The sequence below is a fragment of the Thamnophis sirtalis genome, unplaced genomic scaffold, assembly GCF_051295495.1.
Source record: "Thamnophis sirtalis isolate CommonGarterSnake01/CBP01778 unplaced genomic scaffold, rThaSir2_p1.2 scaffold_6, whole genome shotgun sequence".
NCBI classification, from domain to species: Eukaryota; Metazoa; Chordata; class Lepidosauria; order Squamata; family Natricidae; genus Thamnophis; species Thamnophis sirtalis.
In genome coordinates, this window is record NW_028261386.1 from 31809605 (window position 1) to 31825308 (window position 15704).

Sequence of the window (15704 nt, forward strand, 5' to 3'; positions counted from 1 at the left end):
AATGGTATATCCAAAACAACTAGTCATGGCATGGGCTCATTTAAAAGGTTTGGAAATGCTAACACTTAACCTGACTGATCATGCTATCATTTGTACAATGCATACTGAGTCTGATACACACAATGACGAATGTTTAAATCCAGATTATAAATAAAATTAGTTGATCTTAGATCAATGGGGATTGAGTTTAACAAATACAATCTAATTCCTATGAAATTTAAAGAGATATCTTGAGTACCATTTTTATGAACAGCAGTAAATCCTATGAGATACTAAAACCTTTTCTATCTGCTTATGGTAACAGATACAGCGGAGCACATGAGTGAGATCTCCCCCGTTTTCAATCTGTGTGTGAACTGATGTTACCCATCTATGTTTTTCCCATCTCTTGTTTAGGTTGATGAGGCCATCTTAAGACAAAAATTAAGTTTAGTCAATTTAATGTTTTAATAAAAGTATTTGACAGCAACATTCAAAAAGTAATATTAAATCCAACAAAAGTACAACAGTGACCAGCCTGACCCAGCATATACCAGAAATAGCAAGAAACAAAATAGTGGAATTTATTAAAAATGTTAAATCATTGCTTTCCACTCTACTTTTGAACCAATTTAAAGAATTACTGTTTTTATAATATATAATATCAAGTTAATGCAATGGAATGGTTGTAAGCAAACAGTTCATGGTTAAATATGTAACCTTAGAAGCAGCTTCTTTAAACTATCGCTTATTAATGACTTCTTCTTTTAGTTTTGCTGCAAGAATTCGCTTCTTTAACAATCTTTGTTCCTCTTCTTCTGACATTGTCTGAAAAGAAAAGAAAAATTAGCTTGCAGTAATTATGGCTAACTACATTTATGTTTAGTATTCCCATTGATTTCAATGAAGTTTACATTCAAGTTAAATTAGATTGTAGGCAAAAGACAAAAACAATTTGTAGAATATGTAAATAAATGTTAGTTTCTTTTGGTTCACTAAAACAAAAATATCATCACAATTTTGTAGGTTATATTAAAGCAAGAAAAGCAATAGATAAAATGCTACTTCACATATTAGAAAGGGCAAACTAGCTCTGTCCTGAACAGGAATATGTGTGATTGTGATTTCAGTCATATTTGTACAATAATTATGCCTAATGTTTAAAGTATTCTCCTTAAATAGTGTTTTCTGATTTATCTGCTGTGAAAATTCATTACACCTTTTAACACATTGCCAGTGAAGATTGTCAATGACTTCAGAGAGTAAAAATGTTCAATATCATTCTTCCTCAACTGGCCTAAAGAATGCTAGGCGACTATCGCTTTCATACACTTTTTTCTTTTAACAGGAAAAAAAATCACACGCATAAGATAGCTGTATGCCACTGTGGGCAGAGTCAAAGGAGCTTTAGTCCTATTCCTATTTAGTCAAAGGCAGGGGATGACCTGTCAAATGAACAAAAGAAATTTCTAAGGTAGCCCAATTTTTTTCCTAGGGTCACTGGACTTTGATGGTATTTTGGCAACTTCTTGAGAGGTTTAACACTGTCAAGCACAACACAGCTGAATGAATAGAATTAATTTTGCCAAGAGCTGCTCAGGAACTGAATTAACTTTTTCTAGCCAATCATCCCCACTGACAAGATTTAGCTGTTTTCTCTATCTGCCCACCACTGCCTCCAACTAAGTTAACAAGGCCTTTAAACAGATTAACTTGTTTGTCTTAGTAAAAGTATCTGAGACTATGATGTACATTTTCAGATTAGAATCATGTTTTTCCAAAGTAGATTGAAGACTTAAAGAAGACAGGTGGTTTCAGACAGGCAATTTTAATTCTGTTATCCTTCACCTCTTTAGAAGGGGACAACTCTTCTTTCTGTTCTATATTTTGTGGTGGGAGACTTGTTTTTGATTTCTTCTTCAAAGCCATCAATGCATCTCGTTTCTGCTTTAGATAGTCCTCACGTTCTCTCAGCTCTTTTGCTCCAAGTTCTGATAATTTCTATTTGAATTTAAAAATCAGATTTTATATATAGTTCCTGAAAAACATTTTTATCAAATACAGTTGCTACAGTCCCAATAACAAATTATAAAACAAAAGAGAAAAAATACAACATTGTGTAGCAATAGCAATAATAGCAATAGCAGTAGACTTATATACCGCTTCATAGGCCTTTCAGGCCTCTCTAAGCGGTTTACAGAGAGTCAGCATATTGCCCCCAACAATCTGGGTCCTCATTTTACCCACCTCGGAAGGATGGAAGGCTGAGTCAACCCTGAGCCGGTGAGATTTGAACCGCTGACCTGCTGATCTAGCAGTAGCCTGCAGTGCTGCTTTTAACCACTGCGCCACCTTGGCTCTTCAGTGTAGAACTGCTCAAAACCTTCCCAAATTCCATTCAGGTCACAAAACATGGGTAGCAGCTACTGAAAAAAAGTTTATTCTATCATGCTCTTTCAGCTGAAAATGAGATTGAAAAACAAAGTTTAGAAAAAAATGGGAGTAGGAGCAACTTGCAACTTCCTGCCAAACTCCCCATTTACTCTGCATCTGAGAAGCTGGCATGGAACACAGGAAAATGTGATCCTATATTTGCAGCTTGCTGTGATGTTGGAATTAAAATGAACACAGAAAGCTCAACATGAAAAATCAAACAATTAAAATGAACATCTTAAGCATCAGGGAAATAAGATTCATTGGAATTGATCTTTCAGTCAAAAGATCACATTCAGGACAAAAAGTAAAGAAAGACAGCACTGCTCTTGGGTGGGGTAAAGTAAGAACTTTGCTAAAATTCAGTCAATGACCAAATTAATTGATATTTATTGACTTCCAACCACAGATGCAGAAGTTTACATGATCAAGTTCAATTTGAAATTGTCAGAACATGCAAGCAAGATATAAATAAAATGTGCTGCTTGTGATTGGAGACTGGAACTTTAGTTGGTTTAGGAAAACAAAATGAAGCAGATCATCTTACTAATTTCTATGGCTCCACTGATTTCTTTGTAGCTAACACTGTCTACAAACAACTAAAAGATGCCCTACACATGGGCATTAGCAGAAGGGGGTGCATAAAAATCAAATCAAATTATTGCAAAAAGAAGATGGAAGAGTCCATTACAGTATCGAATTTATGGCTAGGTGCTGACTGTGGAACAGATCACAAACTGCTCATATGTAAATTCCAAGTTAAAATGAAAAAAGAAAGCTAGTCAGTTTTCACAATAAGATCTTTCAGATATGCCCATTATTTTCCAGAGTAACATCAGGAATCACTTTGAAGTCTTAACAGTCATTGAGAACCAGAGGAATTATGGAATGAATTTCAAGAATTTGTTAAGTAGAATGTAAAGAGACTGCCAAAAATGAAGAAAAAGAAAACAATTAGATGTCAGAACGAATCATGGAAATATCCAAGAAGAAAAGGGAAGTCAAAACCAAGAAAGAAGGAAAAATCACAGAAAGGTACTAAACAAAGAGTTTCAGAGAGATGTTAGAAGAGATAAGCAATAATATTATTATTATTCTAAAGAAACGGAAAATGGAAACAGACATGGAAAAACAAGGGAAGATCTCTGAACTTAGAAGAAAATTCCAACTTTGAATTGATATGTCAAACAATGCCAAGGGATTCTTTTAAAAGAGATCAAAGGAAGATGGAAGTAGTGTATACCAAACACTATTGTAGAGATGTCAACATCCAAGATACTCAGAAGTTATTTCCTACTTACAAGAATGTCCATCAGACCTCTAATGCCCATCAGACCTTCAGGGAGAACACTAAGCTATCCCTGGAACCCTCTAGAGTTCTTAAGTTGACTGGGGCAAACTGATCTATTGAGCACTATCTCCATGCAGGTTGGGGTGCTGCCAAAGCAATCAGAGAATGATCTAACAGAAGTCCACAAATAGTCTATTCTTCTCTACTGATCCCCACTATTGAAACTCACTACCTTTTGCTATCTGACTGGGATGAATACAGTATATTTAAATACCTGATAAAACTGCTTTTATCACTTTTACAATAATTGAGCTTACATATCAGTTTTTCTATAATGTTTCTTCCCTTGTGCCTTGCTGTAATCAGTAAGCTACAAGGAAGGCTTTGTATTATTATGTACGTACAACATCTATAAGGTCCTAGAATATTATTGTTTTACAGTTATTGTAATGTTTGTGTGCGTGTTCATGTGTGTGTACATATATTACAAAATATTAGTTCAATAATATATTTTTTAAAGTGAGCATGCAGCTTACACGTCCTTCTAGCACTCCTTGCTTTGTTACATATTCAGAGACATCCCCAACTGCTTTCCTGCAACTATCTTCCTTCAGTTTGACAGAGGAATGATCTTGAATAGATACATCATTTTGTTTTGCTTCTGGACCTGAATATATATTGAAATAAATGCATATACTTATATGTCTGCCATATATGAAGATATTAATAATCAATAACGAATAGTTAAAACCAAAGGTTTTTAATTTAATTTTTCCATTTTTGGAATAATTGCCAATTTGATGTAATAGGGAAAGAAGCTCACAGTTAAATTTGATAGAGACGTGTCCTCCATTTAGACAAGGAAAGCCACTATTTTCTTTCTCCATTTCATAAGCTATGAAAAACTAAATAAATCCATAGCAGAACTGGATTCAGTATCAATTCATACATATCTCAAATCAAAAAACAGCTTTTTGGCATTTGGATATAGAGCTGCAACTTTCAATTATAGAAAAACTAACTACAAACCTGAAATTAATATATTCCATGAACAAATTACTTTCAGGTAATGCTGAATTACCATTTCCACCCCACCCACCCCCAAACTGTCCATCCAATTAGTATAATCAGTGGCTATGTATTTCAAAAACAAAAACATACCTTCTTAAATTTATCTTGAAATGAAAATAAGGATTTTGTTTGTGATGGAGTTTTGACCAATTGCTATAATGGTTATCTAACACCCAACTAACAAAGTTTGGCATCAATTTAGTAGAAGCAAGAAATTCATTTCAATAGAAATATGAATAAATACTTTGAGTATGTTTAATACAAAAGCCAGGTAGCAGTTAAAGCCACTAGGTTAGATACTGTGAGTCAGTGAGTTTGTCCTGCATTAAGCCTGAAGCCAGTTGAGTGATTTTGGGTCAATCACCCTCCTACAAGGAAGTGAGAAACTAGTTCCAAAAATGTTGCCAAGAAAACTACTGTTCTGTCAGTAGAAGTCAAGCTGAATTTGAAAGGACACACACATGCAACAACTTTAATATAAATGCGGCAAATACCTGAATATAATCATACCTGGCAGTTTTGTAGTGTGTTTTAGAGACCTCTTAGGTCCCGCACTTTCATTAAAATGTCTTGGAGATTTATGTGCAACATCAGGTGATTTCATTTTATCATGTGCCTGCATTTTTAAGAAAAAAAATAGTGAGAAATCAATTTAAGTATTACAAAAGTATTTCAACTACAAATTTTCAATCAGCTACAAATTTTCACAGTTTCAGGCCCAAATTGATTTCCTTGGACATTACTTGATACTTAATTTGTCAATAGAGGGGGCGTGCATAAGTGCATTAACGTGCCTACTGTCCCTGTCATTGTATTTTTATTCTTGTTCTCATTTTTGTTTGACAAATTCCAACAAATAAATAAATAAATAAAAGTCGCATATGCAGAAAAAACCAACATGTTATTAAATGCATAATTTAATAAATGTTATTTAAATCTAGTTACCATCTTATTAAAATAGATGGCAGGATGTAGTAATAATTAAAATATTAAGATTGAGATCTCCTAAAGAAAGAATATATTAGAATTTTAAAGATTTTTTTCCTCCATTGTTTCCTGTACTTTTCTTATAAATTAAACCTGTTTCTTATAAAGCTACAGTTCAAAAATAAAATTACTGTCTCTCATTAAAAAAAGAAAAACCATCAAAATCTTTTCTTCACAGTACTCGGCAAACACATTAGCAATCAACACTTAAATATACAGGGAAAGGAGTTTATTGTGCAAATTTCTATCTCAATCAACTTATCCAACATAGTAACTTGGGTAAATAAATCCAGAACAAAATCCTGGTGTAAGCTTTAATGGCTGGCATCAATGAAGCAGTGATGAATTTTCAGGCAAATGGCCATGATCTAGTTTTGTGTAATGTTTTGCCAGCAGCTATGGCTGGCATCTCCTGAAGCAGAGTAAACTGCTTTGTGGTATACCTCTCTGCAGCTCACAGGCAACTGAGTATTGAGGAAAAGGTTGTGTCACGAGGAAGCAATGTGCTACCACTGCACAGGGATGAGTCAATTAACTGGAAGAAGTTTTGAATTGGGTGACCGTGTTATGCATCAACTACAATTCCAAGTAACAGGTTTTTGAGTTAGGGGGCAGGGACAAAAATGTCAGCTTGCATTATTTTCTTAGAATCATCAAGTCAAGATAAGCATCATAATCATTCCAAAACCACAAGTGGATACAAGCAAGAAATCAAGAGTTGCAAAAAACCACAAAACTGATTTCAATTAGTAGGAATATGCTGATCATTTTATTCAATCAATGATGAGAAATAAATGTCTTTTATTTATTTATTTAAATTTATATATGGCCCATCTCACTATCAAACAACTCTGGGCAGCTTTTACTGAAGACTGAATTTACTGAAGAGAATAATTGTATAATTGCAACCACTTGGGGTTTTGTTGAATTGATTTCCCAATATACCTCATTATTTCTTTTCCTTTCTTGCTCTAGATCATATTCTTCCTTAGACTTCCTGCGAAGATAAACAGGAAATACTTTAATATATACACTGCCCTACCATTCTTTAACAGTCATATGATTGTTGCAGTTTATAATTAATGTAATAAACCTAAAATAAATACAAAACAGAAAAAGTTTTTTAAAATGACAAGACAAATTAGACAAATTTAATCTCTATTAAAATACATTTTTAAAATGTTTGCAAGAAACATAAGAATAACATACAAAATTAAAGCTAACACAATGAAACAGACTGTAATAATCAAAATGCAGTTCAAAAGAATTAAAAATCATGGAAAAAACTGAATTCTGAAGCTGGACTTATGGAAAAAAGTGTGATGTCACTATGAATATTAGGCATAAGTAAACCCAGGGAACTCAATTCCTGACCACTGCTTCCGCTATTTAGACATAGGGAGCCAATCACTCTCATCCTAATCTACATCACAGCTTTGTGGGTCTAAAGATAAAATAGGAGATCTCTATATGCACTTCAAAATTCCTTGAAGGAAAAAAAACTGAGCAGATTTTGCTTCTGTTGACTATGAAATAAAATAGAGTGCAAATGTCAACTCTGTTTCTTGGCTGAGGGAGCCAAAAGCACATGGAATGCTGTTACCTTCCCACTGAAATGGTAACTATTAATCTACTTGCATTTGTATGCTTTTGAACTACTAGGTGGAGAGGAGCTGGGACAGGAATGGGAGCTCACCCTATAGCTCAGGTCTTGAACCCAAACTGTCAGCTTTCCAGCTAACAGGTTCAGTGTCTTTAACTGCAGAGCCATTGCGCCCCAACTATAAAGTAGTTTACCTATATTTTCTTCCAATATGCTAGGATTTTTTAAAATTTCCCAGTATAGGCTAGAGCCCTGGGATTTCTGGATGTAAGCTAAGTAACTAATTTAAGATTTTGCTTAGATTTTAGGGTGAACAAAAGCAGCTAGAAGACCTCATCTATAAAAGCTCTCAGAATAAAAGTTCCAACTAAAACCTTCAAAAGAGGCTTTTATTATTTAAGATAGTGGTACTTTATTTACTCAAATTCAAAATAAGTTATATTTACTCAAGTAAGCGCATAACATTGCAAGAAGCCAAATTTACAGCCAGAATATAATATAGCTGTAAATCTTTCAAGTCAATGTGAATGACATACAATTCTTAAATACTCCATGGTTTGAAAAAAAAAGTCATTAAGCAATTCAATGAAAAATGATTAAAACAAACTTAACAAGCAGACTAACGTTTAATGTTTCTGCAAGGTTTGTCTCCCTTTTTTCTCATTTATGGATTGAGCAAAATGGAAAAACTGCCCAGAAAATGAAAAAAGTCACTTTAGGTTCACTACTTGCTATCAATGTCCTTCTGAATCCAAGCCTACAGCGATGCCTTAAGACCTTGCACGAAAATAATATACAAGCAGTTTTTTTAGCAATTACCTTACGACCGTGCATAAACACAATGGTAATAAACTAATAAAAAATTATATCCTGACCAATGGGATGCACTTACTCTCAAATTCTTCCACCTGACAACAGCACATGTGCGAGGAAAATAACACTGGCACAGCTGCACAAGAAAATTTTATCTAAATGAGGAGGCAGCAACCAGCACAAATATAATCAATATTTACTTATGCATTGTGCTGAAATTTTGTATCTCATGTTTTCCAAATAATTAACGATATATCTGTAATTTGAGCCGAGGTGATGCAGTGGTTAAATGCAGCACTGCAGGCTACTTCAGCTGACTGCAGTTCTGCAGTTCGGCTGTTCAAATCTCACCGGCTCAGGGTTGACTCAGCCTTCCATCCTTCCGAGGTGGGTAAAATGAGGACCCGGATTGTTCTTGGGGACAATATGCTGACTCTGTAAACCGCTTAGAGAGGGCTGAAAGCCCTATGAAGCGGTATATAAGTCTAACTGCTATTGCTATTGCTATTTAACACAGAATGGAATAATTCCTCCTCAGTTACTCTGCTGCAAAATGCTGTCAAGTGCAAATTAGGTGGGTCTTGTGGCAATCAAATTTTATTTTAAGAGGCCATACCCAAGTATGTGATATAAAACAAGGAAAAAAACTATTTTTAACCTAAGAACCTCTCTTAGTATTTTCATTTCTTCTTCTTCAGTTTCAGTATATACATCAGATCCATCAGTCAAACAGTCAGGTAGCACACCTGTTTTATGAAGAAAAAAAAGAATAAAGGGATCAAAAACCGATTAAAGTAATGACAAACTATTCAATTTAAGTATCAAAGTCCAGATTTCCTTCTAGAATAGAAAATAAATTGTATTCAAAATATTGTTTTAATTTACATGTCATGATTGGAAGATAGCAAACTGAATTATTGTCAAAGCTTGTTTCTAAATAAAATGTATATTTCTCTTCACACATGGCAACTTCAATGAGATTTATTGAAAGGACAATTAAATTGTACACATCTGACTTTAGTATAAAATAAAATACTGCACAAGGAAATATAAATATGGTTTGATTTTAGGAAGATTTCTACCAGATGTACTTGCCATTGCAACCGCCTTTATGAGGATATGAAAATATATTTGGCTGTTAAATATTGTTTTCTTAGAAACAGTTTTAAGCCACATATTTTGTATATTAATAGAATGGTAGTGTTTTTTATGTTTCTTTTAATAAAATCATTTTTTCCAATTGATACTAGATCAATTTCTTTACACATGGGAAAGCAAGTAAATATACTGTAGTAAAGTAAACCCTGAAATAATCACTGTCAAGAGAATTTAAAAACAATAATATATTTCAGACTATCTCTTCGCCTTCCTTTGATCATTGTTTTATTTTATAAAGCATATAGTTTTCAGGGAGATCTATACTTTACAGAGTAGTCCTGACAGCCTAATAACTAATTTGTTTGGTTTCATGCCTGTGTACTTATAACAGTGCGCCATGGGGGGAGGCGGGCAACTAGCTTGGCTGTGGTATGTAGCAATCTCTCTAGTAGCATTCGAGTTGATGATATCTTCCAGGTCTTCTGCCAATCTTGTCTCATGTCCAGGCAGGTCCAGCAACAAATCCTGTTCTCCTTGTCCAGTTAGCCTTTCCCACCGGAGTGGTACCCATTTATCTACTCACAATAAGGCTTTCAAACTGCTGAGTGGGCAAGGCAGTAGCTAGAGACAAGTGACGGTAGTTCATCCTGTCCCACAGTGCTACCAGAGCTCAAACCACTAGTGTCAACTATTTCTGGTCAGCAGATCTGGTTTCCTTAAGTTGCTATGCCACCAGACTTCCTTGATCAGTATTGATTTTCTTCATCTGACTTGGTTATATATGCCCAGGTTTAGGAAATCCACTTAAACCCATGTTCCAGCCAATCACAGTAAATGAAAATATTATTCTTTTTTTTTTTTTACCATTTCTTTCTTGAATTATTCTAATGGCCTGCAACTGCATTTCAATATTTCTCTGGACCATCATTTCTTTAAACAATCTGAAATCTTCTGCTGCCAGTACTGGCTGTAAAATGGCCTGAAAAAAATGAAAAGTGTTTTATGTCAGAATGCCAACAAATTCAAATTTTAAGCAATTCAAAATTTCCTTATGACAATAATTAAAATGTTAGGAAAAAGACATTTAGTAAGGCCTCAGGTATGGTAGACATAAAGTCAAAATCAATGTAGCTTTAAGACTGCTTTGGAGACTTCTGTTTTGTTTTTTGTTTTTTTTTATTTTAACAAGGATATATTGGAAGAAATGTCCCAAACTCAAGCATTCAGTAGCATTGAATGTTCTGAACATTCAATTGCTCAATGGCTATTCTAGAACCACTGAGCAATCTATGAGCAACTCATAGCTGATTGATTAGTTGATTGCAAGATACATTCATTGCCACTGAGGAAAATTTCAGTCTCTAATTCTTCCATAAGGGTCCCAATGGTGTCAAGCAATCAATGTCCATTTCTTTCTATGGCCCAATCTGATTCTTTTGTTTGTGTCTGGCCAGAATGTTAGCAATTTTGAGTAATAATGCATAAATTCCATTATTTTCTATGTGTAATTTTAAATCACGTTTGCCTAAATCTGTGGTTTATAACATTATCCATATCCATTAGCTTAATCCTAGTATTCTAAATGTATAATGTGCAGCCTTTTAAGTGAGGATTGAGCAACATATAATCCCTAAGAGCACTCTGTAGTTTCCAAAGTACCACACTAGACCATAGCTTAATTTCCTGCTATAAAAATAAAACAGTAGCAAAATAGGTACATTAAATCCCAAACTAACAAGGGGAAAGGGACAAAAAAGTTCAGCTAGATCAGTTCCAATGACTTGCAGATCTCATAAGTCCAGTACAATATTATCCACAAAAAGATTGCTCAATGCTATTTTTAATTTTGTTAAAAAGTTTACCTGGGAAGTTCGAGTCTTAGCAAGAGGAGACATACAAGCTTCCTGGAACTTGTCTTCATTAATTCCAACTTCTTTAAGATAACTGTCTAATAATTTTTCAACCTTTAAAAAAAACAGATATTTTTTATTCATCTTTTTACCAAAGAAATGGGACATAAATTACTTTAAATGAAGAAATACTGCAGTTGTGGTTTCTATTCAAAATAGAATGAAATTAGATTCATAAAAGTATAAATCTAGAAGTTAATATCTAAAATCACATAAATGGTTTAATAGTGGATAAATGACATGATCTCCCACAATAGGACTTCCTGTTTCGCCTGCATCTCCCAAATCTGCTCTGAAATACTCCTAAATCCCTCAGTATTTTTATGTATTATACATATTTTATTATATAGATTTTTTTTCTTGCTGCATTCTGCAGACAGTCGCACTGTTTGAAATGACTGGCGTAGTTAAAATATTTTTAAAAATAAAAAATAAGACAGTAGTTATAAGGAACAGAGAGATGTTGCTCCAATGTGGAATTATTGCAGGGCTCAGATGTCTCCTCTGTGTTATTTAATATCCAAATAAAACCACTAGGAGCAGTTTGAGGCATACTGAGGTATCAACAGTACACTGATAATAGTCAATTGTACATCATTACCTAGGCAGAGCTGAGATGGAAGTCCTGAACCAATGTTTGGAACTAATTTGAATGGAATGAGGAGAAACAACGTCAGATTAAATCATCATGAATGATTATATTAGCATTACTGAGAATATTAAAATTGTTTCTATAACAGACCATGTATATGGAATATTTTATTTCAAATATTTTTACTCCCTTTCAGCACCACATTCACATTCTTAGTTTATATTTTAATTCTGCATTCAAGGTGATGAATCTTTTTTTCTAAAAGCTAGTAATTTTGATTTTGAACACATGAGCTCAATATTCAGTAATGTTTAGTAAAAGCAGCAGAATAGACTCTAATAAGTTACTGTGTTAAATTCAGCAAGGGAAAGATAAGGAAAAGGATGACAGGGAAGAATCTGCAATTATTTGGGTTATATTTGTTTGGGCTTAGTTAAAGAGTAGGAAATCTAAAAATGCTATACCAAAAGGTTTCATGAGAAAGATATTATTATTTATCTTCTTAAATGCCTGGGAAACAAAAGCAATTTGGAAAACATTGCAAACACAGAATATCTGTACAGTCTTCTGTTATCTGGAAAACAGATAGCTAGAATGAAGAAAGCTATGCCTAGAAAACTTAAAAGCTATATAGGTCATAAAATTGAAAGTACTTAGTTTTCAATATTCGTGTAATACAGTCCCTTTCCTTTTCAATAGACCTTCTACAAAAAGCCTCTCTGAGAATCTTTTAAAAGATTCTGATTCTATGAGTAAGATGGGTGACATATAAATAAAATAAGTAAAATATATTCTTGTAGGGTTCTACAGCAATACAGATTCAAAATGGAGAAGATGGATTCAGATCATGTGTGAGTTTGCACATCACACATATAACACCTCCTTAACCAATGCATATTTTCTTGGAATACACAAGTACTAATAAGTTATATAAATACATAAGAATCTCTTATGTATACATTTTATAACATATTCAAAGAGATACACAGCATATTTCTGCTTTAACATCGTATTATGTTTTAAAGACTAAGGAATTCTACTTACCAAAGCTTTATATTCCTGATGAATTTCGGTGTAAGATAACTTGCTTTCTTCCTCATCATCAAAAACTGAAAGAAGTAATATTTCATGGTTGTTTACAATATGCAAACTAAAAAAATAGTTTCATCTAGTAATATCTTAAAATTGCATTTTGCACACAACAGTTTATCTGAACTAAAATATAAAATATATAAAAATAAAAGCTCCAGCAGTTACAAAATATGTCATACGGGCAATTTATGGCACTCAAAGAGTATGCATATAACACTTCCACTAGCTAGCGCTCCCTCCCCCCCCCCTCTCTCTCTCTCCCTCTCTCTCTCTCACACACACACACACACAGAGTTTGTTTGTTATTTATTTTAGAAACCTGCAAGAAAGTAATCTCTGTAAGCTTGACTCAACGAACAAATACAGTAGCAGCTTCAGTGTTCTAGACCTAAGAGATTACTTGGGAATTTTTGTTTGTACTAATTGCTCCTGGAGTAATAAAAATAATCACCAAACACCACTAAGATTCTTACTTTTAATTCTACTAAGGTGCATAAATGCACTAAATAAAAATATTCTATATTTTTTGATCCCATTCTTTAAAATATTAAGCAGACATCAAAGAAATGATTAAAGAAACATACATACACACACACCTATTGGCAAAAGTGTTTAAACTGCCAGTATACTTTAGTACTTTTACTATTTGCTATTTATTTAAATTTATATACCACCAAATAATTTAACTCCCAGCAGTTTACAATAAACTAAAATACAACAAAAAGACCTACTGTAAGAAAAATAAAAACAATTATAATTTAATAGAACCCTCATGATAAAAGGGTGGAAATTCTTAAAATTCCACATATTCCATTGCCAAAAGTAACTGCATCAGTTGGAGCTGCACTGATTGCTGATTTGCTTCCAGGTCCAATTCAAGGTTTGGGATCAAGTTATTTGAAGAATTATCTTTTCCTGGTTACAACCAAAGGATCAGGGAGGCAGGGTACATTGCTGGTCCCCTTTATTAAAGAGATCCATCTTGCGCAGTCAAACTGGCAGGCGGCCCATGGGCCAAATGCGCTACATGCAGGCCACCCCCACCTCCACAAAGGGGGAAAAAAAATCACAAAATGTCATGTGACAGCAACGTGACGCCGCAAGTTTGACACCCATGATCTAGAGAGAACAAGGGCTCCCTCCCTGTGAAGCATCATCCTCATGGAGATAAGATTGGTTACTCTTTTGAAAGGCTGGGAAGACACGGTTTTGCCAGTAGGCCTAGGACCCCAGGATGATGTGGAGCCCACCAAGAGGTTTGTTGTTGGTGGGGGATGACTGGATTTTGATTTGTGTTTTTTCTTCTGTGAGCTGCATAAAGTCACTATGCATGAGGAGCTGACCACATAATTTTTTTGTAAATGTGTCAATAACTACTTTTTTTTACTTCAGATCTCTCATCTTAAGTAAAATATAAAGAAGAATAGCATGCTACTCTTACCAAATAAAATGTATGACACTCTCTCTCCCATGCAGCACAAGCATCCTAAATCTCCAACTGGCTGAAAATCTAAAACATTGCTATGGTAGAATGTCCCAATCTTCCAAATCACTCATTTCATCGGTTTCCATTAAATTCAACAATAACTCTTACAATTTTGGGGTGGGGTGGGTAATAATTCTACGCACCGTACATCATAACGGAAAAATAAACAGCCCCTTGGTTAACGGACTCACCCAAATCAATGGGATGCTAACATATTGAGCTTCGGCTGAATCATGACCGGCAGCCACTCCCATTCCTTATGATCTACTGTAATGCGGTGATAATGATTGCAATAATAATCCACAACCCGTGAAACGCAACTATACAGCAGAATAAAGAAAATCACCACCCGAGGACAGCCCTTCGGACACGGCGACAAACCTATGGGCGGGATTTACACACACACACACACACCCCACAGCTTTCTCACCTTCACACTTGTGCTCCACAAACTCCAGAATGGGAATAGACCAAGCGGGGCTGCGGAGAAAGCCGGCGATGCTATCTACCACCCACTCCACTTCAGCCTCAACCTCCGCCTCTGCCTCGGTCGCCATCACATCTCCCCCACCCACCCACTTTCTCCCACGCCCTCAAACGCAGGAGCTCGCGCGCCTCTCCACCCCCCCTGCACGGCCAAATGAGACGATATGCGCGTGCGCCGGAGGAAAGTGGGCGGGGAGGAAGATGACAGCAAAACTCCGGCGACGGTTAGGCTTCGATTTGCCGTCACTATGGCAATCGTCGTCACTAAAAGGTGGGGAGAGGAGGGTCTAAAATAAACTCACGCGAGAGAAGGCGCGAGATCGTACCCACCTCAATAAGCATGCGCCGCTCCTCCCCTTGCTGACCAATTATATATATTTTGTAAGAATCGATATTCCGTAACTCAGCAGTTTGAACCCCGTAGAGAGAGTGGCTTGGCATGTTGCCTTTTCTCAAGATTGCCTAATTGCATCCCTGCAGTCTTTCAGTTGCCAGAAAGATATGCAGATGCTTATCTTTTGCGCTGCCTGCCTCAGAGATGAACCTGGAGAGGGACCGTTAAGAATTTAGTCTGAAGCAATTCAAAAGTTCAGATTGATGGATTCCCCTTTCCCTTCTCATCAGTGATCACCTGCCGCGGATAGGGAAAACAGTCGTCAACCACTGGTTTTATAACGTGCAGGTGTAGATTAACACATGAGAGAGTTCTCCTGGGACCTTTTTCCAAATTCATCCCATGTTTGTTTGTTGCTGCATGTGTTACTTGTCAGCGAAGCTGTTTTTGGACACAGATTTAGCATTGTTCTGGAAGAGCACTGAAGTCCTCCAAGATCCCTTTGAATTCTATGATTGGATCTCTCATT

General features: G+C 35.3%; 1 protein-coding gene across 2 annotated transcripts; it reads right to left on the bottom strand.

The window, feature by feature from the left end:
• Positions 1 to 423: 423 nt before the first annotated feature.
• CFAP36 (cilia and flagella associated protein 36) lies at positions 424 to 14947 on the bottom strand. Of its 2 annotated transcripts, XM_014055095.2 has the most exons (10): positions 14786 to 14947; positions 12822 to 12886; positions 11138 to 11239; positions 10140 to 10254; positions 8836 to 8923; positions 6707 to 6758; positions 5285 to 5390; positions 4240 to 4370; positions 1828 to 1980; positions 424 to 807 (listed from the first exon to the last, which is right to left on the bottom strand). In XM_014055095.2, the coding sequence occupies exons 1-10, from the start codon at positions 14910 to 14912 to the stop codon at positions 721 to 723; spliced, it is 1026 nt and encodes a 341-aa protein (XP_013910570.2). In that variant the 5' UTR covers positions 14913 to 14947; the 3' UTR covers positions 424 to 720. The 2 variants fall into 2 exon arrangements, with proteins under 2 accessions (XP_013910570.2, XP_013910571.2); XM_014055096.2 differs by lacking the exon at positions 1828 to 1980 and having other exon boundaries at positions 14786 to 14945.
• Positions 14948 to 15704: the final 757 nt, after the last annotated feature.